We start from the raw sequence: 27,724 nt of genomic DNA on the forward strand, positions 1-27,724 counted from the left end.
TTCTTCATCGACGCAGACTCACTAGATCGGCTCAATACACCCTCCCACACCACTTAACTACCCACCATCACTCCGTCACCTATTTCCATTTCCTCCGTCACATCCCCTACCCAGATATTTCTGTCACCTCTAGTGCTGCCCCGGTTCATTTCCCCTGGAATACTGTTGCTAAATTCTGGCCTGTCACTTTTTTAACCCTGCCATTGTTTTTCTTCTTCTTTTTGTCTCATTTCGTCACACTTTTCTCCTATCTCAGTACATACTTCTATTCCGCTTCTTGTCTCTCATCGCTACTTCATGGACAATTTCTCGGCCTAGTCGTATCGTCGGCATTTATTTTCCTTTCTCTTTTTTCAACTCTGTTTCCTTCCAAGGCTGGAGCCTCTTATATTCAAACCCAATCTATTGTTTAATATCCCTTTTCTTTCACCATATTTCACCCGCCTGTTCTCCCACCATTTCATCTTATATCACGCTTGCCGGACAGCGTCGACTTTTTATGGGGGCAAGAGTGGCATCCTGTGCACCGCTGCTCTACTGGCAAAGGTTCGTGCCTCCATCCTAACCATCATTTTGATTATTGGTATCGCGTGCTGACTCCCACGCCTTTCGGTCTGTTAATAGCCCATGTACCAACCCTCATACCATGCTTGTGGTATGATAGCTGGGGACAGAGAGAGACAGAATATTACCTGGCTTTGCCGCATCGACACTGATGGGGTTTGCTTGTGAATATTTACTAGACCATGGCGTCCCTCAGACCTGGTTTGAGAACCCCTCAGGGACAAAGTGACCGGACAAGATTACCGCGGGGAACAGAGAACGGCCTCGCTCCGCAGGACGCCTCCCGGACTCGCCCATCACTACACCATGACCAAGGCAACTCCCGCAGACTCGCATCAACCGGATCGTCTACGATTCCGTATTTATCATCACTGCCCACCGCCCGTCCGAACCTCGCCAGCAGAACTCCTCAAACGAATGCCGGACCACCAGCAGCCGCTTCAGCACCACGACGGCCCTCGAACCCACGACAAAAGAGTCAGTCGCGCCCACCGTTGACACACCAGTCCCAGTCATGGGGCACATCGATGGTTACCCCGAGCTCGAGCAGGTCTATCCCAAACGCTGTACAGTCGTCAACCTCGGAGCCACAGTCCCAGCGGAATGCACCTAGTAGCTCGGCACAGACACCTTCTATAAATTTGTCCAGCGCTCGCTCACGCAACGACTCAACAGGCACGAGCTCCTCGTCTTCGACAGCATGGTCACAGACACCGCTTGACCTGGACCGTGGCTTGACAGAAAGCCCAGCTGAGATCCGTGTGGCCCAGAAAGGAGAGGTGACCAGCGCCCACTCAGTCACCATTTACCCGGAGCTGGATCGTTACCGTGATGTTGACATTTCGCCGTCCACGTCTGATAAGTATGGCTCAAAACACCCCGACATCTTGTTCCGGCTGGCCACAGAAGGGTTTCCTCCGCCACCAACAGCCTACTTCTCGGGTACGAGCAGTTTAACAAGCGGTATGAGCGGAAGCCCTTCGACGCGCTTTTCCGAGTCGCCAGGGCCGGGCCCCTACAGCCGCGACACAACGCCCACGTCGATCTCATCTCATTCCCCGGGTTTGATGTCTTCGGTGCGCATGCCAACTGCGCCACGGTCGCGGCAACCAGCTCGGGGGTGGACAGGAAGTTTTAGCAAGGAAGTACCGAATGGAAACGGGACGAATGCATCTACTACTCCCACTCAGACTCTTGCTGCCATTCGGGAGTCTCTTAATTCGTCCTCTTCATCATCGAATGGCACAGTACGTGGAGGCGACAAAAAAGTGAAAGCCAAAAAGAAGAGAATGTCACCGGTACCACCAAGTCCGCCGCCGCGGAAATCATCACAGAAATTCAAACAGTCTGATGACGAGAAGGAAAGGAGCTCGCCTATGAAGCAACGCACACAGCGCACGCAGCAAACTCGACGCTCACCGACGCAGGTAGACCAAACAAGAGGGTCTGCACGCGCAGCCCAACCTCTGACACCACAGAAAACGGCCACTAAAAGCGACGTGCGTGGTTCATCCGCAATAGAGGCCCCTAATCAACGGCATCGAACAGTCGCATCGCCTGCACAGTCGACTCGCCAACAACAAACGCCACCAGCTCGCCCTAGCCGAGATGGTACGCCCGACCTGTCGCAACTTGACTTCTCCGTGCCTGTCATTCAGAGCAACCTGGACTACGCTCCTTCGCCCGATCCTGTCGGCGACGTCCATCTACCGGCCTCGGCACCGCCTCCAGCATCTGCAAATGTCGCTCACCAACAGCGATTTTTGTACGACCAGCACCAACAACGACCAGGATCATCCTCACATTCACACCAACCTGTCCGACCTCAAGATACCACGGTCCGGTCACCTGCCACTCTCCATCCTGCCGGGTCCTCACAATCTCAGGCAGTCGAGTTAACCAGAGCTGTTTCAGCCTCCCCTGGCCCTACCATGTCTTCACAGTCGTCACGGGCAGATTCACGTCAGGGTCGAGTACAAGCGCAAGCAGACGTGCCGGGTCATACTACTAAAGAGCCTGGTGCCAGGCTGACCCGCACTCCTAGCCCAAACGTCTCGACGTTCCGTACAAGGTTTCCACTGTTTGGGCGCCGAACCAAGACGGCCCCGCCGGTTGAGAGTAGTGCATCCGCTGCTGCTTCTGACAAGAACGAGGGCGGAACCACGCGAAAGGGTCCTGCAGCTGGCACGGGGCACGAGGGTTATGGTAGACTGGGATCCGGCCGCCGCAGAAGCAGCAGTGTCAGTACCTTTCTCCGTGGCACCGGGTCGTCTCAGGAAAGTCTTGCGACCAGTCCCCAGTTTCAGGACCCCTTCCTCCGCGACCGACTCAGTCCAGTTGTGATTGCCGGGGGCGAGATCATTGAGAACCACAACATTGGCTCCGAGCTGTCTCAGACCACCAGCAACACAAGCGCAAATAGCGTGGGTTCAGGCACCGCTCCCGCTCCTCTTCCTACTGGGTATCGTCGTCCAAGCACCGACTCGCGGGCCGACTCGGTCTCGTCACGCGAAGATCGTCTGTCTCTCTGGCCTTCGGCCATACCTCGTGGATCGCGCCAAATGTCCCCTTCCCCTTTCGGCTTCCACAACAACTCTCACGGCGGTCGTCGACCTTCTGATAGCAGCGACTCTGAAGCCGTGATGAAATCGACTCTTGCCTTTCGTCGTTCCGTTCAACGCCTACGATCGCCTGACCGTGCACAGGTCCGTGTGCCACGGCCCATTGTTGTAAACCAACAAAACGGCCTCGTTCCATCGTCCATGACCAGCGCGGACATGTCCATCATGACCGACGACTCTATATTGGAGGCCGGGCCCAATACTGGTGCCAGCACTGGCCGCGGCCGCAAGGGCTCCTCAGGTCCCAACGAGAAGCCGCCGACAGTGACCAAAAAACTCACAAAGCGGGCAAGATCGCCGCGCAAATGGAACCTGTTCGGCCGCTCTCAGAGCCAGCCAGCGACTTCCAAAAAGGCTCTTCAGTCAACCTCAACCTTGGCTGTTACCGTGGAGGCCGCTACTGTACCGGCTGAAAAGAAGAAACCAGTTGCGTTCTACGCCATGATCGACTCGTCCGAACAGGAAGATTACGATATGGATGTCGAAGACATTCTTCGCGAAGCGCGAGCTCTCGGTAACCCTACTATGTCCGCTCAGTTCGGCAGCCGAGACAGACGTCCATCCATTGAGCAGACAGTCTTTGGAACTGGCGGACCGCCCGGGCAGCTGCCGCGGCTCCAGCCTACGCGTGCCCGGGCACCACCCCCTCCGTCACCTGCACTTTCGCATAGGTCGCAACATCAGCAAGAACAGCAACAACATCCTGCCGAGCCTGCAGTATCAGCACAAGAGCAGCAGCAACAACGCCAGCAACACCGGTCAGATAACGACCAGTCTCCCGTGAAGTCTCACACAAGATTGCAGCTTTCTCGAACACCTACTGGCCCTGTCGTCCGAGAAGTGCCTCTTGAAGCAACGCCTCAAGACGCGGGTGAGAATGCCACGATATCCCCACCGCCTGCGCAATACCAGGGCCGGCCAAGTAGACTTCCACAAGTTGGACGCATTCCTAAGGTAGTGAGCATTCGGCCCGAGCAAACGTCGCCAAAAAGCTTCTCACGGCCCTTTAATCGCGTAAGCATGCAAGATCCCTCATCGCTGGCCCCGCTGCTGAAAAGGTTGGATACAAACTCCATCGCCAAGGGTCCTTCCCCACCCAAATCAAGTACACCCGATCTCTTACAAGATGGATCGACTGCGACGGGAAGCTCCGCAGACCCCGCGACTCTCCGTTTCCGCCATTCACGAAATCTATCCCCAGATGCAGAGCCCATCGATCCAGGAAACGAGTTTTTTAGCCTCTCTGCCCGAAAGGATTCTCAAACCACGTCTTGCACAAGCAGCTCCGGTCTTCTCAGCTTTGCTGATGCCACAGCTGTCGTTCCGGATCCGGGCGCACCGCTCGCCGAAGACGAGATTTGGGACGAATACAATGATCTTCTTGGAGAGGAGGCAGGCAAGGTACCCCAGTCTGCAACCTCTTCTCAGGGCATGCCCTTCTATCTGGAAGTGTCGCCCATGAAAGAGTTTCTAGCTGCGCCGGGTGCCGTCGTGGGAAAGGCCAAGCGACTTGATCAACGAATGGTCGCTCCACTCGAGTCACCTACTATCGCTGCCAACCTCCGCCCCAAGCGAAGCACTGGCGATGCTACTGCTACTGCTACTGCCAAATCAAGCCGACCACCAGTTGCTTCAAGCATCTACTCTGTCAACAGCCCGACCAGGCTCTTGGACCAATCGGCCGATAGTCTAAGAGACTCAACTGTTTCCCAGCCTCCCCCAACGCCTTTCTCGGTCACCGACTTTGTTTCTGGGTATGGACACCGGAACAATAGTGGCATTGCAGCAAAAAAACAGCCAGCTGGTGCCTCGTCGCAGCGAAGCAGCGCCTCCTCTCAAAGGAGCTCCAAGAACAAAACACGGGTCTCGGACAGCAGCGTCTACAGTCAAGTTTCCGAAGACAACTCACCCATTTCTCAAGTCAACCTCCGAGTAGGTTCTATGACGGTCAGCAAATGGCTCACATTTGGCCACGTGCTTTTCAGTCCTGCCCGCGACGATATGGTCAAAGTTGCCAGTCCCCCCAATGGCCACTCTGTGCTTGTCATTGACGGACTCGGAAACGACGATTGGTCGTTTTATGCCGCCGAGACGTACCCTGCAGCGACGTTTTTCAACCTGTCGCCGCGCGCGCCTCTGCCTGTTGACCAGAAAGCCGGTGCCACTGCCTTCCCCCTGAGTCCGCCCAATCACCACCAGATCCAGTACACGTCCCACGCGGACAAGCTGCCTTTTGGCTCAGAGCTCTTCACTACCGTTGTTTTCCGCTTCCCGGCCGCCGGCCCTGAAAGTTATTACAAGAATATTGTCAACGAGGCTCGCCGCGTCTTGAAGCCCGGCGGCTACCTGGAGCTATCGATTTTGGATGTTGATCTCAACAACATGGGGCCTCGCACACGACGTGCTATTCGCCGGCTCAAGGAGCAGGTTCACAGCCACACGCCAGATATGCATCTGGGCTCCGCTGCGGACGCCATTGTGCGTCTTCTCGGCAAGCGGGGCTTTACGGACATCAAGTCCTGTCGCGTCGGGATCCCTGTCGCCAGCGCCATTCAACGGCCAAAGAGCGACCTAGTGGCTGATGGCGATGCAAAGCATGCGCCGGTCGGTGCGACGGCCAAGCCTCCGAAGGACCAGCGCAGCCTTGCCGAGATGATCAATGACGAAAGCCCCGTTGCCGACGAGAACATCACGAACACGGTCGCGCGGGTGGGCCGTTGGTGGCACAGCCGGTGCTATGGCGATGCTGCTCTTGAAGCTTCACAACGTTCAGCGCCAAACACAACGGGCAGCAGCGACATGTGGATGGACCGCGCGCTGTTAGCCGAGTGTGAGGGGTGGGGGACTAACCTCAAGCTCATGGTGTGCTATGCCCGCGTACCCGACATGAAGCGTATGGCGAGCATCTAATAAGCCATCCAGTCGACTGCAATGATTGATTTTCTTTTATATCATTTTGTGTTTCTCATATTATCATCTCAATGTTCCACGACAACAACGGACGGCATTTACAACAGTTAAAAAACACATTAGGCGCAAGCCTCTGGCATACTTTGTCATTTCCTCTTCGAATTTCCAGACTGCATAACTTTTTTACTATTCAGAAGAAACAGCTCATCAAAGAAATAAAGCAATGCTTCCGGTTGATACAGAACGGCAGCTTGCAACCCCTCTCTGGCTTCACAGGGCCTCGCAACGAGGTTCAGAGGGTCTCTGTTTTTCACATATTCGGATTCTTTTCTCGCATATTTGGATATATTGGGATGCGCAGCAATAAAGCCAGCCCCTACCTAACTTTAATGCCCTTTTTTCCCATCACACTTGTCTCTCCTCTGGCCTTTGTTTGTTTGTTTTTCATGTGCTTTTCCTCATTGTTTGCGAGCAAGCGTGTCTGATTTGCGGTTCCTTGATTTTTTGTGTCGTGTGCTTTCTGAATCAATGCTGGACCATTGTGGCGGTGCCTTTCCTTTTCTCTTGCGATGAAGGCAACACAGTGGGCGAGAACCAGTCTTGGGTTGTACTTTTGACTCTTATCCCGTTTTTCTCTTTTTTTTACAGTTGTTTCGTGACCTATCCTTGAACGATCCGTCTAGCGAGACTTATTTAGAGATACCCTCTGCGTGACGTATTTATTTATAGGAAATGAAGATCATGCTTTGAATCAATAGTGCCTTTTTCATACTTCTTTCGTCCAACTCCTTGTGATTTGTTTTGTTAAAAATATAAATAAATATACGAATATTTCGATGGATAAAAGCTTANTTTTTTTTAAAAAAAAATCGCAGTTATCATACAAAGTAGGGTTTAGAAATGGAAATCAAATTGGCGACGAATACCAACCGACATAAGTCTCAGCTCCGACATCATGCTCTATTCAAACGGCAATATGTTTCCATAGAGGTGAGGTTACTTGTGTTCCTTTCGCCATCAAAAGCGTGCAGAAAAGTCTACATGCCGCTGTAAAAAACATCCAATTTACATTCTTTTATTAGTAAACCACATTTCCCAGCTGCATCTCCAACCACAAGAGGCATGTCGCCTTCCGGGTACAATAATACCGCGTTTTAAAGAGAAATAGCTTTTTCTGCTGTGCTTGGAAAAATACCAGACTTTTTTACTTTAGCTTCCACCGACTGGCACAATAACCGCTGTTTCTTGCAAATGACCAATGGAAACAATGAAATAAAATAAATAAGCAGACATCGCAGATCCAAAACTACAATAGACGTAGATAAAAAGACAAGACACTTGGAGAGAAAGTTGAGAGAAGAGAGACATATGAGGTGAAATAAGACCAATGGGGAAGGCAAGAAGACAACTATAAGCCGAACCGCTTTGCGCGCTCCTCAGCCTTCTTCTTCTCCGCCGGATCCGAAAGGAAGTTGAGACCCTTCTGGCCCCGCTGGTTGCCGCCACCGGCGTTGCTGTTGTTGTGTCTCCGGTCGATGTTGCGATTGCGGTTGTTGTTGTTGTTATTATTGTTGTTGCGGTTATCGTTGCGGTTGCCGCCGTGGCGCCGGTCGGGCGTCGACCGTTTCTTGTCTCTCCGGTCGCCGTCGCCGCCGCCACGACCGCGCTTCAGAGGTCGGTCAGGCAGCGCCGTGTCCAGGCTCGACAGGATCGTCTTTCTGGCATCTTCGACCTCCTTGTTTTTGGCAGCGGCGGCCGGGTCGATGCCAAACCGTGCAGCACGTGCCGCCGCCTTTTTGGCGTCCTCGTCCTCGTCCTCGCCCGCCTTGGTCTCGTCGGCGGCGGCAGGGGTGATACCGAAGCGCTTGGCGCGTGCCTCGCGACGGCGCAGCTCCTCGTCAATGTCAATGGTCGAAGCAACCGGCGCGGTAACCGGCTCTTCGGCGGCAGCGGCGGTCTCTTCGGTAGTAGCAGCAGCAGCGGGAGCGGCCGCCGGCGCAGGTGCAGGTGCCGCTGCGGCGGGAGCGTCTTTGGCGGCGGCGGCAGCTGGGGGGGCGGCTGCCGGTGCGGGCTCCGCGGGCTTCTCGTCGTCCCAGTCAATCTCGTCCTCGTTGCCTGTTGAGACTATGTCAGTATTATGTCGCTTTGGGAGTTGAGTCTGCCGTCCTGTCGCGCCATGTCTGTCTTCCCGTTGCAACGTACTTTTCGCCTCGGGCTTGCTGGCGGCGGCGTCGTTCTCCTGCAGACGCGAGACAAGGTCGGCCTTCTTGCCGCTCAGTGGCAGGCCGCGGTCGGACAGCAGCTTCTTCAGCTCGTCGACCTTAAGGGAGGCGTAGTCTGTCATGTCGTCGGTGGTCGATGTGTGGCGGAGAGGTGATGCGATCCTGATGCGCGAAAGGGCGGGTTTATTTGGGCGCACAAAGTCGCCGAAAGTCGCAAACGGGCGTGTCAACAAAGGTGCCTGTGCAGCAGTAGACGGACGGCAAAGAAAGGGAGGACTGTTTGCGATTGTTGGCACGCAAAAGGTCGTGACGAAAGTGCGTTTTTGGCAAGGAGCTTTTCGCAAGGGGCACAGGTACATTGAAAGACGCGACGCCTTGCTGGGAAAGCACGGATGTGTGTGCTGCTCCATTCAGCCATTAGCATGAATGGAGCCTAGGCCAGGCCAGGTCTGGCCTTGTCATCCAACCCAGGAACCAGGTCCCGTGACGAAGGCTGGCGGTTAATTTGTGGCTGACGACATAGATTCAAGCCACAATTTGCGCCATAGCAGTGCAAATAGCCGCCAATTGAACATTGGAGCTCCCGTCTTTTTTCTAAACGTTCTACTTGAATCGTAAAACGGCGACGAAATACCATAGTTAAGCATGATCAGACGGCGTACTGGGAAGAATTAGAGTCTATTGGTTCCTATTTAGCTAATTCCTTCGTTTTGAGTTTGTCCTTGATTGATGCTTTATGGTCAAGTGAAGTGTCAGTTTGGTTGGGCGCGAGAGAAATTGGGTGTTAAAGTGTACGGTGAGTTTAGGCGTTCCTATTTGGTACCCTTTACACGGTGTCATCGCGGGCGTCCAATACAACACTCGACCCCAAAGGTGCCAAAACCCCACACCTCTCTCCGGGCTGGACCTCGGCAGCGACAGCCAACTGTGCTCATTCTCACTAGTCAACGCTAAGAGATCTGGCGATGCTCCAAAAGTGACACTGCAACTCAGTGGGCCGAAGCGGGGATTTAGTGCAATTGTGCAGGGGCTCTTGCTCCTCTTGCTTGGCTTGGACGAAGGCCGCGGTTCCTGTCTGGAACTGACGTCTGACCTGACCTCCCTTCGTCCTTCTTTAACTGTTCTTATTCTCGCCCTCTTCCTCTTTCTTTTTGTTCCGTCCTCCCTCCCTGGCCTGTTCTGTCTGTTTGTTCCTCCCAATCATCCCATTCACATCTTCTGTCCCTTGTCTTGCACCACACATCCTTCAACATGTCCGCGAAAATTCCGACCATTGTGAGTACCGCAGCCCTCCGAACGCCGATTGCCGAGGCTTCGGAACTCGAATTTCGAAACCACGATGCTAACACTTTGGCTCTCCTGTTAGGCTGCCAACCGCGTCTCCGACAAGGCGAAGCAAGCGCTGGACACTATTGCCAAGTTTGTACAGGAGGAATGCATTCCGTAAGCCCTTGGCCCCCGGTACCAGAGCGACGGAGAAACACAGAGACCGAGACATGCTGAGATACGAGGACGCATGCTAACAGCACAGCGCGGATGCTGTCTTTGATGCACAGGTCGGCTTCGGTGACGCCCGCTGGGAGGGCCACCCGCAGATTATCGAGGAGCTCAAGAAGAAGGCACAGAAGCTTGGCCTGTGGAACCTGTTCCTGCCCAAGGCCCACTACAAGGAGAGCCCCGGCTTCTCCAACCTCGAGTATGGCCTGATGGCAGAATGGATGGGCCGCTCGCGCACCGCCTCCGAGGCGTGCAACTGCGCCGCCCCCGACACCGGCAACATGGAGGTGTTGGCCCGCTACGGCAACGACGCCCAGAAGGAGCAGTGGCTGCGACCGCTGATGGAGGGCAAGATCCGGTCGGCCTTCCTCATGACGGAGCCCCAGGTGGCCTCGTCGGATGCGCGCAACATCAAGATGGAGATCCGCCGCGAGGGCAACGAGTACGTGCTCAACGGCCAGAAGTGGTGGTCGAGCGGCGCCGGCGACCCGCGCTGCGCCATCTACATTGTCATGGGCAAGACGGACGGCGCCAACAAGGACCCCTACCGCCAGCAGTCGGTCGTCCTGGTGCCCGCCAACACCCCCGGCATTACCGTCCACCGCATGCTCAATGTCTACGGCTTTGACGATGCGCCGCACGGCCACGGCCACCTGACGTTCAACAACGTCCGCGTGCCCGTCAGCAATGTGGTGCTCGGCGAGGGACGCGGCTTCGAGATCATCCAGGGCCGTCTGGGCCCCGGCCGCATCCACCACGCGATGCGCACAATCGGCGCCGCGGAGCGTGCGCTCGACTGGATGCTCATGCGCATCAACGACCCGCAGAAGACGCCCTTTGGCAAGCGGCTGCGCGAGCACGGCGTGATTCTGGAGTGGGTGGCGCGGTCACGCATCGAGATTGATGCGTCGCGTATGCTGGTGCTCAACGCCGCGATTACCATGGACGAGCAGGGCCCCAAGGCGGCGCTGTCACAGATTGCCGAGGCCAAGGTCATGGTGCCCAACATGGCGCTGACAGTCATTGACCGCGCCGTGCAGGCCTTTGGCGGTGCTGGTGTCAGCCAGGACACGCCGCTGGCGGGCATGTGGGCCAACATCCGCACGCTGCGGCTGGCGGACGGCCCCGACGAGGTGCACCTGGCGCAGATGGGCCGCAACGAGAACAAGCGCGGCGAGGCCGTCGCGCAGCAGATTGCGTGGCAGCAAGCCAAGGCCGCCGAGATGCTCAAGCAGCGCGGCCTGACCAAGGTCGAACCCGGCACGCGCATCCAGCACCGGACCAGCTCGCGTCTGTAAACGGTGCAGGAGATGGGTGGTGAACAAGCGCACGATACTCTCTATAGTTTCGTGTCAGATTGTACAAAATAGAATGGCCGAGCTGTGGTCTACGATTGGTATAGGCGATCGCATGACAACATCAATAAAATTGCATAATATTGTACCCTATCGATTGAACCATTCGACGTATTACAATCACCGTACGCTTTAGATCACGATACACGTAGCCCTGACGTGTCAAATGTCGCCGTCGCGTTCCTGTGGTGATGTCCAGCACGCCCCGTCTTCCTTCTTCGTCCCGGAGAATATGTGCCAGCGACGGTCGGTGGCAACAAGATGACAGGACCATAATCCATGCCGTCCTCGCGGTCCGTTTGGCCAGGCCCATAAATGTCGCAGTACAAAATCAACAAGTCGCAGAACACGGCCGTTGCGAGAAAGCATTGGTGCTTAGTGGTCCTTCCCTTTTGGGACCTGTAGCTGTGCGCAACAACATGGCGGTGGTAGGTGGGTCCCCACATCCATACCAGCCGATGCCACCTGCCAGGCGTTGCCACGCCAACCCGCACCTTCTCTGTTTATCCGACGACTCATATTTTACTCATGCTTTTCGTCGTCAGGCGGTAAGATACCAAAAGTTGCACCGCCATAGCCCAGCGACGCCTAACAATTTGGTGGCTTTGCTGGCCAGGTGGCGCCTTCCTTCCCCGATCCACGTTCCTGCCCCGTGCAGCGCCCGAAACAGATCGGTGAAAAAGGAGCAAGGCCTTGCATGAAGAAATGCACGCCTGCCTAGGGAAAGAAGCCCCGCCGACTGTCCTTTTCATTTTCTGTTTCGTTTTGTCGGTTTTCTACTATTTCATCATTTTTGTTTCCAAATCCCGTACACTTTTTTCGTTCCCGTCAGACTTAAAATCGGCTTCCCCCATATTTTTTGTCACGACACATCCAACATTCAGTCGTTCACACTCGCACGCACTGCGCATTATCTCTCCCTTCCGTCGACCTCTCTCGAATTCGCCTGTCCCTCCTGCTACAGTCGCAGCTCTCTCACAGTCGCAATGGACTTTGCACCGGCACCGGCAGTCAAGTCTGCCCTCGGCGACAAGGACGTGAACGCTGCCATCACAGCCAATGCCGGCAACACGGACGGCGGCAAGGACATCAGGAGCATGGAGTACCACCGCCAGGTTCTGCAGTCCAAGATGCAAGCCGAGGGGTGCGTCTTTGTCGTTTCCAGCCTCACGTTCTCGTCCCAGTACTAACCCTATGTTTCAAAGCCCCAAGCAGTACGTTTCGCCGTCCGACAACATCATGAGCCCCTGCACGGCAAAGCTCAAGGCCCTGCGCACGAAGCAGGCTGTCAAGGCCAAGCCCAAGTCCCTGTTCGCCCAAGCCTCTGCGCGTAAGATGATGGAGGGCGGCAGCGGCTCGAGCAGCTCGCCGTTTGACTCCGAGTAGACAGATGCTCGATGTTCCAGCTTGCCTTGGACCTTAGTCGCCGGCCCACTGTGTCTGCATTTGTTTTCAACTACACGCCTATTATTACCACATACTAGGCAGTCTCGCCGTGGCCAGGCTGTCTTATGTCTCTTGACATGCTATTGATTTTCGGGCCGAGAGGCCGAGAGCGACGAGATGTGGGCCCAGCTTCGTTGTTTTTGGCTTTCTGCGTTTTGGCTTCTCTGCCTTTTTTTTTTTGGACTGGGCATTTTGGCGTTGTGCTATCGGCCGTGGAGTTTCCTTTACCGTTTTATTTTGTTTACCTTTTTGGCCGTTTGGGACTGTCAACTTACTTTCTTCATACCTTTTCCTTTGTCATTGTCATGCTTCTCCGTCGTTTTACGCACACAAAAAACACCAGAATGATTTATGCAAACACCTAGCAAGCACAAGTGACACGAAACATGGATATTTCAAAACGTTCCTACCATTATGTACAGCCTGTCTACTGCTCGACCACGCCGTTTATGCCTTCCAGCCACTCACAATGTACACCACGTCCTCGTCCGACACTAGGTGGCCCAGGCCGACCCGCTGCGGCACATGGCGCGCGCTCGCTCCCCACACCAGGGCGTACTTGAAGGTATCTTTGAGCGTTCGGTGGATGCGGTCGCACACGTCTTCGATTGTGCTGTTGGACCGCACAATCAGCGCCTCGGAAAAGTTGGGGTCCACGCCCTTGCGCTTCGTGTAGATGCGGATCAGCCGCAGCTCCTGCCAGCACCGCTCCACCACCGCCTGGATACCCAGATCCAGCTCACAGCTCATCACCGCCGTGTACGGCTCGCGGGCCAACTGGTCCAGGAACTCGAGCGAAACGCTGTCAATCTTGTTGTAGACGTACAGACACCGGATGTACTTGCGGTGGTCCTTCATAATCACGTCGATAAAGTCGTCGACCGTTGCGTTCTCGTCGCGAATCAGCACCTCGGCGTTGAGCATCTTGTAGTCGCGCAAGATGTTGAACACCATCTTCTCGTCCAGGTTCTTGGGCGGTGACTGGAACGTAATCTTGACGCCACCGGCCTTTTTGGGCTTGAGGTAAATGTTGGGCGGCTCGCAGTTGAGCCGGATGCCGACAGCCTCGAGCTCTGCCTCGAGCAGCGCGCGCTGCTCCTGCTTCTTGGTCGCGTCCAGCACCATCAGGATCAAGTCGCTTGTCTTGGCGGCCGAGATCACCTGCCGGCCACGGCCCTTGCCCTCGGCAGCACCCTCAATGATTCCCGGCAGATCAAGCAGCTGGATCTCGGCACCGCCGTACTCGAGCACGCCCGGGATGGCCGTCAGTGTTGTGAATGCGTACGCCGCCACCTCGGACCGCGTCTTGGTGACCTTGGACAGGAACGTCGACTTGCCCACCGATGGGAAGCCGACCAATGCTATACGCGCGTCGCCGCTTTTGCTGACGTCGAAACCCGCACCCGGTCCACCTCCTGAGCCTGGGCCGGGCTCCAACAGCTGCGCACGAAGACGGGCGAGCTTTCTGCCGGCGTGTCAGCGTTCCTGGTCCTGGCCCACCTGCTTGCTTTCATGTTCCAACAGTTGCTCCTCTGGACGTCTTCGAAACCTACCCTTTTAATAGACCGAGATGATATTCTGTGGCTTTGTTCTCTGTAGGTGGGAAAAGTCGCATCAGTCGCGTGTCCTCTTGTGGCTATCCATCGCCCTCGCTCTGCCGATCCTGGTGCGGTCCTTACTCTGCGTCCTCCGCATCTCATCCTCAATCCTAGCGCCGCAGTCAGTATATGGACAGTTTGCCCGTTGATACACCCAAGCAGGTAAGGTACGCTGCAGAAACGGGACTGTTCATGACGTACTCCTTGATCTTCTCGGTGATGTTTACCATCTTGGCGGCGGGGGTGCAGCCGCTCGCTGCGCGCAATGTAGAGGTGGGGTAGTCTGGTCGGGGTGGTCTGGAAGTCAAGTCGCGTGTGAAGAGAGGTTCGGTTGATCGTGTGGGAGGTCGTCGTCAGATGCGAGGTGAAAATACTCGTCCCTTGTTGAATTGTCGTCCGTTTCGGAGGTTTCAATGGCCAGTTGGCTGCGAATGAAGTTCATAAACTTTTTGCGGGGTGGTGGGGCCTCTGTCGAAGTAGATTGGTTTTTCCTGGCAGGCGCCGCCCACTGCGTGAGAAAAGAACACAGCCTGGTGTGGAAGCCGCTAAAATGCACTACACGCCAGGGCCGCGCGCATTTCTAGGACAGAATATGAATACAAAGTAGTGATCATATTAACTCATGCTCGTTAGACTGTTACAGAGGGCAGCTAATTATTATACAAAATCACAAATTGCCCATAAAACATGCGACCCGTTTCGCCTCCGACGTTAGCCTTTAGCTGTTGAAGATGCGCGAGTACAGCATCTCGTGGCGGCCCATCCACAGGTCTACCACCGGCATCGTCTGTCCGGCCTCTTCCACAGGCACATCCCATGCGCCTTCGACCGACCGCACAACAAGTTGCTGCACATGCGCCGACGCTAGCAGTCGCTGCGCCTGGTACGGTCCCACCAGGTTGGCGCGCACCGCGGCCGATAAAAGTGCCTTGACATGCGACAGGATAAATACGTCGGCGGCCTGTCGGCGGTCGAGGCCGGCCAGCGCGGCAACGGCACCAAAGAGCGGAGGCATGTGGGCAGATGCCTCGGATAGGGTACCGGGCCGTGGGTTGGAGGAGCGCTTGACGAGAAGCGCAAACGGCCGCAAGGGGTCGATGGCTGGTTCGGACTGTGCGGCCTGTGAGGTCTGTGAGGACGGTGAGGACGGTAAAGGCGGTGCTGGTGACGGTGAGAGAGTCGGTGAAAAAGCACGTTCCCAGACAGATAGCAGTGCACGGCCTTGGGCTACCGAGGCGCGACGGCCGACGGTGCAGATGATGGTGGCGTCATATGTGTCGTCGAGAAGGGTGAGTGCAGAGGTGAAAGCTTCGACCGTCGATGGGAAAGTCTCTGAGAAATTGGACGAAGCAGCTGCGGCTGCGACTGCGGCAGCGCTCGTCACCGTAGATGCAGCGTCATGCGCAGCCAGGACAAACGGCAAAGTGGCGTAGGCGTAGGATGAGACGGACAATGGCAGGAAAGCGGCAAAGGCCTCCGGGCCGCTCTTTATGCCCTTTGGTATGGCATTGGCTGCAGCCGCGAGAGAGGTGGCAGCCGATGCCGCTGCGGCCGCCTTGTCGTGTGCGAGAAACGACTCGAGTCCACTGCTAAAGGCAAACGAACCAAGCGGTAGCGCTGAGTCGGAGAGTAAAAAGAGAAAGTGACGCTGCTGCTGTTGGTGCCGCGATGCAGAGCTATCCGAATGTCGTATGGATGTCCCGTGCTGTTGCTGCCGGCGCAGTTTTGCATCGCGCAGACGGGCCTCGAGATCGGCAATCTCGTGGTCTATGGCTGCGAGGCCCTCCAATCTCGCTAGAGGGTCGTCCATTGCGTCGGGAGTTTGGCTGAGAAACCAAATTCGGTGATGTCTTGCTGGCAGTGCTTTCGATATTTTTCCAATGGAAGCAATTAAGTCCTTGCTCGAGGCTGAGAGCGGGCGCAAAAGTACGTTGGACGAGGAAGAGCAAGGCCAAGTTAAAATAAAACCGGCGTTGGGCGGGCTTGATAAGGTCGACTAAAATGTGTCAGCGACGGCTTTCGCTTGTGTGCCGCTCTCCCGCCCGCCTTTTGTCGTATTAGTGCTGGTCCCATTAGGTGGGTGGTAAAGCTTAAGTCGCACCAACGTCGCTTTCGAGTTGTTCAAAACGTCAGGAACACAACCATTCCAAAATAGAGAAAGCGAAGAACAAGTGGATAAAATCAGAAAGCCAGAAAAAAATATAAACAAGCATGTTCCTCCGAAACAGAGGCATCTACCCCAAGTTCATTGTCCAAATGACCCATCTCATCCTGTCCCAGACATATCCCCTTTTCCCTCATGTGCCCGGAAATCCAAACAAATGGGCAGCACAGCAACCATGTTTCATATCTCCTGCCTTCTCGTCCCATAGAAAAACCAAGAATTATTTCGAGCGCGCGGTATCACAGAAACAAATAACAATCGTCGCGTCGTGCAGCAGAACAGCCCACAAAAGAGCCCGGAGTCAACCCAGCAGGTCCTGCCACGCAGCACACAAACATGTAAGCCACACAGAATTGGGGCGTGAACACCGTGAAAGAAAAATGAGAAAAACGAAGAACAAAACAGCAAACCCAACCAAATATAAACAAGAAAAACCAAAAGAAGAACGACAAAGCCACGAGTGACCCCTAGCCACAGAAGACCTGAGAGGCTCTCTCCGTGTTTCGAGATACGTCGTCTCGAAAGAAAAATGTACACGAAACCCATTACCGTCGGCCAGTGGACAGCAGGGACCGCCGGTGAGAAGAGAGGACGACAGCGTGGGGGAGGCAAGAGGTATCGGGCGAACAGTGCGAGCCGCGGGGCCGCAACGCCGCAAAACGCCTCATACGCCATTAGAGTTTGCCATTATTATCATTCCCACAAAATCGGAAGAAAGCGAAGAAGCGAAGAGCGACAAGCGGAAGGCGGAAGGCGGAAAAAAAGAGCTGGCAAGGAAGCCAAAAAGAAAACCAGAAGAACTCATGTGCACGAGCCCAGCAAATCACAGAGATGGCAACAACCCAAAACTGTTTCGCGGCCCCCTGTTAAAAGGTGGCCTGGTAGTCGTATTTTGTCATGAGAGGTTGCACAGAGTGCATCTGCAATCTCTCCTGATTTCCTCTATTTCCGCAGAACAGCGTCGTACAGGCTGGCGAGGCCAGTGACGGCCGCACCGGCAATGGCGCCCTGCCAGCCACCGTACAGGGCCGAGTTGATGCGGGCTACTGCCAGCTGGTCGATCCAGCCGCAGACGTCGACGCCCTGGGCCTGGATCACGTAGACCAGAAGGGCCTTGGCCACGCTGAACGTCAGCGGGTCCACGGCGTACTCGGAGTTCGAAAACGGCCGGGAGCGGCCGCGTCCGGTGTGGTGGCTGCCGCTGGCGGCCGACAGGTTGAACAAGTAGCCGACAAACGACGGGATGGCAATTGAGATGAGGAAGAACAGGATCACGGGCGACCAGAAGGACGCCGTCAGCAGCAAAAACACGTCGGGCAGCGAGACCGGGTACGCGCTGGTGCCGAGGAAGCGGATGGCGGGGATGGAGAAAGCGTAGCGCACGGGCAGGACCTCGGCGCGCAGGTGGAACCACTCAAAGGCGGACACGAGCAGGGCAATGGCGTAGACAGTCGACAGCGACTCGCGCGTGGCCTGGGTCACCTCGGTGATACCCGAGTCGGCGTAAATCGAGACGATGCGCTCACGCACGGCGAGCGCGCTGCGGTCAACGGCCTGCGCAACATCCGCGGGCGAGGCGGGCAGCGCGATACGGCTGGCAGCCAGCGACAGGGCACGGCCGGGGGTGCGGATCAGAGCGGTGGAGCGGCCACGGATGGAGTCGTCATCCTCAGCGGCAGCCGACGTAGACTCGTCCTGCGCAGACTTGGGCTGGCGACGCTTGGTCACCTTGACTTCGGATGATTCGCGCTTCACGGGCGAGCCGATGGTCTTGGAGCGGATGTTGAAGTAGGGAGCAAGTCTGGGGTCCGACGAGAGGTGCGACGCGTTCTCGGTGAGGTACTCGTCCAGGGCGGACTCCAGGTCACTCTTCTTCAAGCTTGAGACACTGCGAACGGGAAAGAAAGAAAAGACAGAGAGCCAGGTCAGTCATGGTTATTTCTTGGAGACGGATGCTGGGTATCAGACATCTAGAGCATTGGGCGCACAGCGAACGAGACGCGCTCGGCGCGTTGCTTTCCTCCGCTGTATTCTGTTTGTTTCTGAGATTCTTTGTTTTATGTCTCCGTCTCCTCTTTTCCGCATTGCGACAATTCGCATGCGACGCAAATTAAAGCGAGAGTTCGCGATCGCAAGAGCGAAGCCAACGCGCGGCGCGGCCCAAAACGACGCCAAAGTAAACAAATCGATGCCGCGGGAATCGTCGCGCAACAGTAGCAACAGAAATAAAATGGAACTCACTTTTTCAGCCCAACCGTCTCGGCGATGTCGACGAGGTCGGACTTCTTTTGCGCGCGCAACCAGGACGTCATTGTGAATAAAATATTGGGGTTGGATATGAGTGGGCGGTGAGAGGAATCTGATTCGCAAGACTTTGACGTTTGACTTTGTCGTCTGTATTTTTGCGGATTGCAGGTGGCGATGCGGTTTGTGTGGCAAAGGCGCGATATGTGGTGAATTTGGAGTTATGGAGATATTGTGTTGCTGTGCGTGTGCGACAGGATAACAAGACGGGGGGGCGGCAGGTACTGGGGGCGGGCGCGGGTGGGTTGGTTTGTTTATGTTTTTTTTCTGGCAGCGTCGCGTGTTAGCCAACGAGAGGTTGGGGGAAGGCGAGTGGCTGGGTGGTAATACAAAAGGGAAAGAGCGAAGAAATGCGGGCGCGCAAATCAGCAAGTCAATCAACGAACGGGGCCCACTTTGGTTCCGTAAAGGGAGGAGAACCAGGGAAAGTGCGGACGGGAATATTCTCCTTGGGACGCGATCTGGTGTGCGGGAAGGAAATAAGAGTGGGCAGGAAGCAACGGTCGGCGGAGCTTGGTTCTTTTGAGTGCGATGATGAAATGCGACGAACAAGAGGGTCCAGAGGGAAGGAAGGTGGGAACCGTGTGGGATACCGACCAATGCACGTACCTGTTGTTGGAAGAGATGAACGAACTCGTATGGAAGCTTTCAGTCGTACAGAAACGGCAAGACCGATTGATGAAAGATGGGATGGAAGAGGGAAAGAGTGATGACGAAAACGCGCCCTGTGGCTTGATTGTCATGGGATTTTGTCAACGGAGGGAAAGCACGATGGCGACCTCTCCATTAGTGCGGAAGTGCAACAAGCCTTTGTTCCTCAGGCTCCCCGTTTCTTCAGCAATGCATGGCTGTCACTCGCGCCTTCCTACGGTGACAACTGTCGCAACACCAAGCAGGAACGACTTTGCAAACTTCATTTGGGAATATACCAAGTAGCTGGCCTTCACTAGGCAGTGGTTGCCTTTTTCGTTTTATTTTCCAAGTCGAATACCCATTTACGCCTCTAAGATGTAACAATACGGGTCGCTGGCACCTGTTGCTAGTGGATCGCGCCTTCTGTTTTTTTTTCCCCTCCCAATGTTTCCAGTTGTGTCGATAGCAGTTGCCTCATACATGTTTAGTGCAGACATACATGCCATAGAAAGAAGGAAAGAGCGAGGGAGAACGAAGAAAAAGGGGGTTTTTCCAGGAAATTATCATCTTCTCCCACGAGCTGTGATCGTCGCCAGTTGGCCTATCAGGTGTCATAGGTCGCGTCCCGCTCAACACGCGGCGTGTTGTATCCGCGTGAGCATCAGTCTTCATCGTGTTTAACTTCTTCACGGCAATCAGGTACGTGGGAAACATGCTGAGCATCTCCAAGAGAGAAGAGTCTGGCTCGCCTGGCCTCCACATTTCCACGTTTTTGTCGTTTCTTCTTTCTGAGATGTATTGGGTTATTCACATTTTAGACATGCAATTTCGTGATTATTATTTGACAGCCGTGCTCATACGCTGCATGCGCCGCACGCAGACGCACACGCGGTACCGTTGCAGCTAACTAGGCTCACGCAAAGACACCCCCAGACTGCCGCCCGCACACTACCTCGTTCTTGCATCCACGCAATGCACAAACCGCTCTTGGCCCCGCGGCACCAGCCGCACAGGCACAGCGGATTTGCCATGCAGCTTGAGGGTCAAGACTGATATGGCGCTCCGCAATGTGGCCCGACACCGCGTCTGGGCCTTGCTGTACAACTCCTGACGGGCCTCGTCATCCATGGCGGCAACTTGTTTATCGTCGGCCCAATCGTCGACGGCCAGCTCAATGCTGTAGCGCTGAAACAGCACGGCCAGAGCCGCGAGCATCTCGACCTGCGCGATGCGGCGGCCCAAGCAGCTGCGAGGGCCGTCGGAGAAGGGTACAAAGCTTCCACGCACAGGGCGGAACAGCTGCGCGCTTGTGTCAGGCCCACTGAACCCGCCATAGTCCTCGGTGTCGGCGCCGACAATATCGGCAAGCTTTGCGTCCTTTGCCTTCACGGCCACCGCCTCGGCGTCCTTTTCAAACCACCGCGCGGGCCGGAACATGTCGAGATCGGCGGGCGACAATTCAGGCCAGTACTTGGGGTGGCGCTGAACGGTGACGGCGCTCAAAATAATGTCGCAGCCGGCGGGCAGGATGTGTGTTTGGCCGGTCTCCGGGAGCGCGAGTGGCTGGTCGGCGGCGGGCGTGACCAATTTGGGCAGATTGATGACGGGCGGCATAAGGCGAAGCGTCTCGTTCATGGCGGCGCCAAGCATGGAGGCCAGCATGCCGTTGATGCTGGCTTCGTAATCCCAGGTGCTGGGGTCGGAGTCACGGCCCAGCAAGCGGTCCACATCGGCCTGCAGGGCGCGCTGGCTGGCCGGGTTGGTGGCGAGCTCGAGCAGAGCAAAGTGTAACGAGTTGGCGGTAGTCTCGTGGCCGGCGACCAGCATAATGAAGGCGTTGCCGATGATCTCGTCGTCGGTGAGGGTGGACTCTGCCAACGCATTGTCCGCCGATTTCGCCTTTTTCGTGGTTTTGTCCTCCACCTCGTCGTTGTACCGACCACGCACCAACTGACCCATAATGTCCATACCCATATCGCCGGCACGTATACCCTTTTCGGCGTCTTCCTTTGCGCTGGCCACCTTGTCGACTAGAAATTCGTTCATGTACTGCACATAGTTGGCATACGAGTGCAAGGCCGTGTGCGCCCTCGCCAAGAACAGCGACAGAAACTTGAGCAGCGGCGCGGGCATCAAGAGCAGCATGATGATGTTGTGCAAGGCGCCTTCGACTGACGCGGCAAATGTCATGGTGTGGCCCGACGGTGGCTCCTGGCTGCCGTACTTGCGCATGCGCGGGTGGGTGTCGGCCGGCAGGGCCTGGCCCGGCCAGGTGAAGCGGAGGCCGAAGCCGACATAGCCGATAATGTTGAGAGCCAAGGTCATGGTGTCCTTTTCGATGGTCATAATGGTGGGCGAGTCACTCTGGGCGGTGTCGTTCCACTTGGCGACGAGGCCCTGGGCCTGGTGGATGGCCTCAGCAAAGGTGTGGGCGGCGTTCTTCTCGTTAAAGGAGGCGCTGGTGGCCTTGCGGTGGAAGCGCCAGACGGCGCCCTCTGTGGTCAGGACGTTGCGGCCAAATATCTCGAGGATGCGGTAATTTTTCGTGGCCTTGGGGAAATGTTCGCGGCGCGAGGCAATCTCGTGGATGGCAGCGGGGCTCTGGGTGTACAGATTCATGTAGAAGGGGGCAACGATCAAGAAGGTGTCCCCGATGCGAGCAAAGTGCTCTTGGCCGGTGCTGTAACCCCAGTCGGGGAGCATGATGAACAGCCATCCCTCCCACATGCTTTTGGGCAAAAGCTTGATGAAGAAGACCCAGAACTGAAAGGTAAGCCGCCACATCGGGGTGTATGGCGAGCATGCTGTGCGATGGTGTCAATCTCGGAGGTCAAGTGTCTTGGAGTCGAACGCTGTATGTCATCGAGTTGTGCAACATCACATTATACTTACGCACAATGATATATGGAATGCGCGTCTTGCGGGCCTTGCGGAGATTGGATCGCAGACCGTTGACGATCGACAAGGCCAAAATGGTAACGGCGGCGCCAACCAGCGGAAGGACTTTGGAGGCCATGATAGTTTTGTTGCCGGCTATCCCAGGTCTCTAACGTCGACTAACAACTCAAAATAGGAAATCGCGTGAATCTGATCATCCAAATACCAACTGCTCTGTTTGGTCCGCGACCAAAAAGGCGTCAAGATCAGGGGACACGCAGAGCGAAAGCGAAGACAGAAGGGAACGAAAAAGTCTGAGAAACATTGCGTTTGCATTCTAGACGAATTGGAACAGGGGCCAGCTCGGATAATAAAAGATAACGAAACCTCCAAAGAACGGAAGCAAAAAGCCACCGTGCACCCTGACAGGAAAATGAAACCCACGCAATAGCGCCGTGGGTGACATTGGAAACGGTTCAAACGGCGCCAAAACCAGCCAGCAGACCTCCCATTCGCATGTCGTAAGCTACTGGGTAAGTCCACTAGGCCTGTCCATGACGGGGGTCAAGCATCATGCAGCATGTTGGAGCCAAGACTTGACAAAGGCCCCTGCATGTCTCCCCAATTGCAACCTAAAGGGCGGCCAAAGCGACTCCATTTGCCACGCACCGAGCCGTGCTGCTGGGCAGCTGCCCGCTGCTCCATACCGATGATCGCCCTCAAGGAGCGGAAATCCAAGACAGTCCCCCGATCGTTCAAGTCGTTTCGGGGCGCTTCAGGAATATTGCGACGTTTAGATGTAACACAGACTGCCGAGGCCAGAATGGCTTTAATGTCTTGTACGTTCAAATCTTGCCATCTATACATTCAAAATGATGTGGGCTAATGGATAAGCTGTAAAGTTTTGTATTTGCTATTGAGTGTTCACAAGCAAACTTGGCTCACTGTGACAATAAAGTGTGAGGGACAGGATGCGTTCAGTGCGTGCCCGCTGCATTGGACGATGGAGAACCCGAAAGGTATGCCGTACGGCCGGACGACCTAAAAGGCCGGAATCATAACCCAAGAACCCCAACTGGCGCTACAACGGTGCAACGGAAGCGTACTGAGGGCCATTTGAGGCCGATGCATACTCCAGACGGCCAAAATGGCCGGGATCATAAGCCAAGAACAACAAAAAGGTGCCATGGAAACTTTCTGAGGACCATCAGAGGCCGATCGTACTTACTGTAAGCACGACGTAATACGTCGTATTAACAGCTTGAGGGTACTGACACTTTCGGGCTGGGTTGGCTCTCACATTGCTTGGCTCTCAAGCGCGGAGACGGGTGACTTTTAGGACGCGTTCCCTCTTGAACCTGAGCCTGAACGCGTCTTCTATTCTGTATTTCAAGTATCATAATTCAACGACGCACCACTGGAACACGCTTTGTATAACAAGACTTGTAAGTGAAGACAGCCTCCATCGAGTTTCTCCACGACTCGTAACATACTACCTTTGATCTCTTACGCTTTTAAGAACGAACCAGAGCGTCTGACATTTGTTTCCCAGTTTGTTGAACCCATTAACGGAACGGTGCCGTTTGGTAGGGTGAGATGCCACCACTATAGAATATCTGTTTCCGGTTCTCAACAAGCCAGCTTGCTGAGAAAGCATGTTGGCTTTAGCTTTTTTCACAGTGACAAGTTGCTAGGTATCGATTATATACAATATATGTAGTTATATTTTATGCTTATATTGACAGGTTGTTAAGTTTTAATAAATAACGAAATATTAGATGTTGTATGCAGAAGTTTCCCTTGTTTAGGACGGATGTATCTTTCATATCTCAAAGCTCTTGTCCCTTTCACCTTTTTCACTCAAAAGTTATGGAACACGTGTGGAAATAAATAAAAATAAACGCAGTCCGAGGATGGACGTAAGGCGGCGGGAAGACGCGAAAGAGCGTGAAAGGAGACGGACCAAAGAGGACACAGAGAGAACGTGCAAGATGGAGACGCCGGCCATACCGACCATACACACGACACGTAAATCGTACGTAGTAGAGAATTTGGCTCAGGAAGTCATAGCGCATATCATATGTCACTGCTCGTAGACACATAAAAACTAAAGCATGCTTCCATAGGAAAGAGACTTAATACATGTCACACTACGGAGTACAGGCAACAAATTCACAGCACACGTCGATCATGATAGGACATATCAAAACTGACTGTTCTAAACACAATAATTCACATCACAAACCCAAAACGTAGTAAACAGCATATATTTGGAAAAAGTAAAATCATCGTTCGTGGTATCGGGGCCCAAGTCAAAAAACCCATCTTCGCTCATGAAGAAGTACTTGGTAAAGGCGATGAATAAGGAAATTCGTGGTATGGTTAATCCAGTCAACCAAACTAGCGGTAACAAAATCAAAGTCATACGCAAATAAAAAAGGAAATGTCCGGTCTTTGTAAAAAAAAAAAAAAGAAAAGAAAAAAATTGATAAAGACAAAGATGGTAATGAACCAGCCGAGTCCAGCCCAAGGTGTCCACCCATTCCTATTTTGTCTGGAACCTCGACCCTTTCTTGATGTGTGGATAAGAGGGCTGACTTTTGTAAGAACAAAAGAAAAGGCAAAATATACCGCTCCATTTTCGGGTAAAAAATCCTTTGATGGCATTCCTTTCTTGCAATAAAAATTCAGAAAATGACAAGACGCAACGACCGCAACTTTTTGAAGAAGAAGTAGGAAAAATAGACAAGATATAAAGATGACGTAAAACATATGAAAACCAACGTATGGATCAAGAAGAGGATGCAACGCAGGTAGATAGACCGTACATCTAGAATAACATGATGATAACGAGAAAAAGAACAAAACAAAACACCGCTAAGATCACGAATGACACAGGACAGACAACTAGCAGGTACCCTGCGCCTGTGCTTGCGGAACCGGCGAGATTGAATGGGCCTCGGGGCTGATGGGGCGGGTGTATGTAGCAGGCATTACAACGCTGGTGGTCTCCTTGGTTAGTGCCAGCGTGAGTGACACAGCTGATGACGTCTCTTGGCGCGGGTGGCCAAGATATTCAGCGTCAGACGACTTCGACTGCAGGGTACGATCGGCGCCTTCTGCCGGACCAGGCTTGGGGGTGGCACCAGGAGCCGGAATCGGAGTCTGAACGGCATCACTGCCTGGAGTGGGCGTGTGCTGCGTGGCGAGCGTCGCCTTAGTTGTAACCGGCGGGTTCAGCGACTGAATAAGATCTTGAATAGGCGCCAACCGCACACCCTCAAACTTATCCAAAGGCCGAGTGGGAGCCACAGCGGGATCATAAGCAAGGGCAGTGGTATGTGCAGGTGGCTGGGGTTGGGCTGGCTGGTATTGTTGCTGCTGGGTGTTGCGCCCATCCTCCAAATACCGATTGGACGAGTTGTAAACGTATTGACTGCTGCTGTGCTCTTGCTGGTTTGTACTGTAGCTGTGGGCGTGTTGGTGATGATGACCATGAGCGGGACCATGGTTCATGCTGTGGCTGTGGGCGTGGCCATAATTGACACGGTGAGAACTTGCGTTGATGGCCTGCTGGCCGCCGTAGCTTGCATGACTCTGGTGCGTGGCATAGGGTGGGTAGTCAGTCGCCCTGGGCACCTCTTCTGCGTGGCGACAGCCGTTGTTATTGGTGCCAGTGAGGCTATCGGTAGCGAATCGCGATGGGGCGTTGAACTGGAGAGGCGGCAGCGCATTGCTACCAGACGAGGTCGGTCGTTCAAAGTGCGACGATGAGTGGTGCATGAAGCCCGCCTCGGACTGCGACCGCTGGTGCATATTAGGCCGACGCGCGGCAGCCGAGGTCGAGTTCAAAATGTACTGCTGCGACTCCAGCTGTTGTGCAACGGGCATGCTGCCGAACCGCTGAGGGTTGGGTGCGGGAAGAACGCTAGATGCAGCATCGGCCTGGCCAGACCCGCCAGGTGTGCTATGATGACGCTCATGCTCACGGCGCACCTCAAAGTCATGGGAAGAGCGGCGATCAGTTTTATAGCCATCGTGTGAGGTCGTCAACTCAGGAATGGGCCGTTGATGCGCGTAAAAGTCGCCGGCATTGTCGCCATACCGCTGGTGCTGATGGTCATAGTAGCTGGCTTGGCTCTCAATATGGCTCTCGGCATGACTCTCAGCATGGCTCTCACGGATGCCGGTGAAAGCCGGGCGATGGGCGAGCTGCACACGGCTGTTGAAACTGGAACGCGCTGCCATGGGGTGTTCAAAGCGATCCGACATGCCACCTAGGCTATGATGGTGCTGGTGCTGGTGCTGATGCTGGTGCTGGTGGCTCATTCCCAGCACACCTTCACCGTCAATACGTTGGCGTTTCTCCATAGGAGGCTGCAGGTGGTGGTACTCGGAAGCGAACGAACGGCCTGAGGCTGCCACGTGGTTGTTGGGCTGGCTGCTGCGGCGGGCCATGGGAATCGAGTCGGACCGGAGCGCGGACGTATTGACAGACTGAGAACGGCGATGGCCACCGGCAGCAAAACCAGACGAGGAAGCCGTTCGCCGCTTGGTGTAGGTCTTCTTGGCCGTGTTATTGGAGGCCGGCTCGTCACTGTTGCTATCGGTGACAATGTTGGGCAAGATCTCAATGTCGGGGATCTGCTGCAGACGGCCCTGGTTGATATCGGACTTGAGGTGCTCGACCACCTCCAGGATACCTGCCGTAGAAAAGCCATCACCAATCTGAGCAACCACCCACTCAGGCACAGCCGTACCGCTCATCTCAGCGCGGTCTTCGTCAAAATTATCTTCCTCGTCCTCCATGCCATCCTCATGGAACGGCCGCTTCTTGCCGCTGGCCGCCATCTTGCTGTCCAGCCGCATTTGCTCCCGCTTGCGGACCGACAATGACCAGTCCTTGAGAACAGGGCCGCGGCTTTGCTGGGCATTGCTATCGCTCCAGGCCTGCACCCGGCGGATTTGCTCTTGAACGAGGCCGATCTGGCGCTGTGGATACTCGCCGCCATTTCGATATCTGGTTCGCTGGTAATGCTTGCGGCAGTAATGGACCCAGACGCCCGTCGGAATCATCCGTGTGCACAGCTTGTTGCGGCCGAAGATGTGCGAGATGGCCTTGCGCAGCTGCGAGCCAGTTTGGCAGTCACCACGATACATGCATCTGGAAGCGGTTTCAAAGTCGACTGGGAGTTCGGTTCCGGAAGTGGCAGAGTTGGTCTGCTGGTTCGGGCCTTGGTCGGAGATTGAGCCGATTGAGACGCGAGAATGGTGACCGGCCGCAGCCAAACCCGGTGGACTCATGTTCATGGGGCTTGATGACAAGGTGCCAGCCATCCTGCCACTGCCTACGCTGGAGTGGCCCTGGTACTCTGACGAGGAAGCACGGCCGTCGGGCGTGACCCGGGACTGTTCTGGCCCAGTGGGCGAGCTTGAAGAGGAATCGTGTTCCATCAGATTCCCGTCACTATGTTGTGATGGTGACGGGGTTGGTTCCGGGATGGGGCCGAAGGTTGGAAAGCGCGGATTGAAA

At 55.0% G+C, this 27,724-nt stretch overlaps 10 protein-coding genes across 10 annotated transcripts; 4 read left to right on the top strand and 6 right to left on the bottom strand.

Moving 5' to 3' along the window:
• Nucleotides 1-746: 746 nt before the first annotated feature.
• SPSK_04799 (uncharacterized protein) lies at nt 747-6,095 on the top strand (the record flags this gene model as incomplete). The annotated part of the gene is made up of 1 exon (XM_016731564.1): nt 747-6,095. One exon carries the CDS (start codon nt 747-749, stop codon nt 6,093-6,095), a length of 5,349 nt encoding a protein of 1,782 aa, XP_016583126.1.
• A 1,408-nt stretch (nt 6,096-7,503) lies between these two features.
• On the bottom strand, nt 7,504-8,439 carry SPSK_05462 (uncharacterized protein; the record flags this gene model as incomplete). The annotated part of the gene is made up of 2 exons (XM_016732208.1): nt 7,504-8,210; nt 8,298-8,439. 2 exons carry the CDS (start codon nt 8,437-8,439, stop codon nt 7,504-7,506), a joined length of 849 nt encoding a protein of 282 aa, XP_016583127.1.
• Nucleotides 8,440-9,568: 1,129 nt separating this feature from the next.
• On the top strand, nt 9,569-11,112 carry SPSK_05227 (acyl-CoA dehydrogenase; the record flags this gene model as incomplete). The annotated part of the gene is made up of 2 exons (XM_016731977.1): nt 9,569-9,760; nt 9,844-11,112. 2 exons carry the CDS (start codon nt 9,569-9,571, stop codon nt 11,110-11,112), a joined length of 1,461 nt encoding a protein of 486 aa, XP_016583128.1.
• Nucleotides 11,113-12,155: 1,043 nt separating this feature from the next.
• SPSK_05674 (uncharacterized protein) lies at nt 12,156-12,555 on the top strand (the record flags this gene model as incomplete). Its single annotated transcript, XM_016732415.1, has 2 exons — nt 12,156-12,313; nt 12,375-12,555. 2 exons carry the CDS (start codon nt 12,156-12,158, stop codon nt 12,553-12,555), a joined length of 339 nt encoding a protein of 112 aa, XP_016583129.1.
• Nucleotides 12,556-13,062: 507 nt separating this feature from the next.
• On the bottom strand, nt 13,063-14,443 carry SPSK_05283 (GTP-binding protein 1; the record flags this gene model as incomplete). Its single annotated transcript, XM_016732033.1, has 4 exons — nt 13,063-14,080; nt 14,169-14,208; nt 14,295-14,323; nt 14,415-14,443. 4 exons carry the CDS (start codon nt 14,441-14,443, stop codon nt 13,063-13,065), a joined length of 1,116 nt encoding a protein of 371 aa, XP_016583130.1.
• Nucleotides 14,444-14,931: 488 nt separating this feature from the next.
• SPSK_05389 (urease accessory protein) lies at nt 14,932-16,023 on the bottom strand (the record flags this gene model as incomplete). The annotated part of the gene is made up of 1 exon (XM_016732137.1): nt 14,932-16,023. One exon carries the CDS (start codon nt 16,021-16,023, stop codon nt 14,932-14,934), a length of 1,092 nt encoding a protein of 363 aa, XP_016583131.1.
• A 1,296-nt stretch (nt 16,024-17,319) lies between these two features.
• SPSK_05289 (uncharacterized protein) lies at nt 17,320-18,689 on the bottom strand (the record flags this gene model as incomplete). Its single annotated transcript, XM_016732039.1, has 2 exons — nt 17,320-18,265; nt 18,619-18,689. The coding sequence occupies 2 exons, from the start codon at nt 18,687-18,689 to the stop codon at nt 17,320-17,322; spliced, it is 1,017 nt and encodes a 338-aa protein (XP_016583132.1).
• Nucleotides 18,690-19,215: 526 nt separating this feature from the next.
• Nucleotides 19,216-19,617, top strand: SPSK_05673 (uncharacterized protein; the record flags this gene model as incomplete). The annotated part of the gene is made up of 1 exon (XM_016732414.1): nt 19,216-19,617. The coding sequence occupies one exon, from the start codon at nt 19,216-19,218 to the stop codon at nt 19,615-19,617; it is 402 nt and encodes a 133-aa protein (XP_016583133.1).
• Nucleotides 19,618-20,262: 645 nt separating this feature from the next.
• Nucleotides 20,263-22,330, bottom strand: SPSK_05072 (cytochrome p450 monooxygenase; the record flags this gene model as incomplete). The annotated part of the gene is made up of 2 exons (XM_016731825.1): nt 20,263-22,118; nt 22,207-22,330. The coding sequence occupies 2 exons, from the start codon at nt 22,328-22,330 to the stop codon at nt 20,263-20,265; spliced, it is 1,980 nt and encodes a 659-aa protein (XP_016583134.1).
• Nucleotides 22,331-25,098: 2,768 nt separating this feature from the next.
• SPSK_04965 (uncharacterized protein) lies at nt 25,099-27,645 on the bottom strand (the record flags this gene model as incomplete). The annotated part of the gene is made up of 1 exon (XM_016731723.1): nt 25,099-27,645. One exon carries the CDS (start codon nt 27,643-27,645, stop codon nt 25,099-25,101), a length of 2,547 nt encoding a protein of 848 aa, XP_016583135.1.
• Nucleotides 27,646-27,724: the final 79 nt, after the last annotated feature.

The sequence above is a fragment of the Sporothrix schenckii genome (genome assembly GCF_000961545.1).
Source record: "Sporothrix schenckii 1099-18 chromosome Unknown Cont49, whole genome shotgun sequence".
Taxonomy (NCBI): domain Eukaryota; kingdom Fungi; phylum Ascomycota; class Sordariomycetes; order Ophiostomatales; family Ophiostomataceae; genus Sporothrix; species Sporothrix schenckii.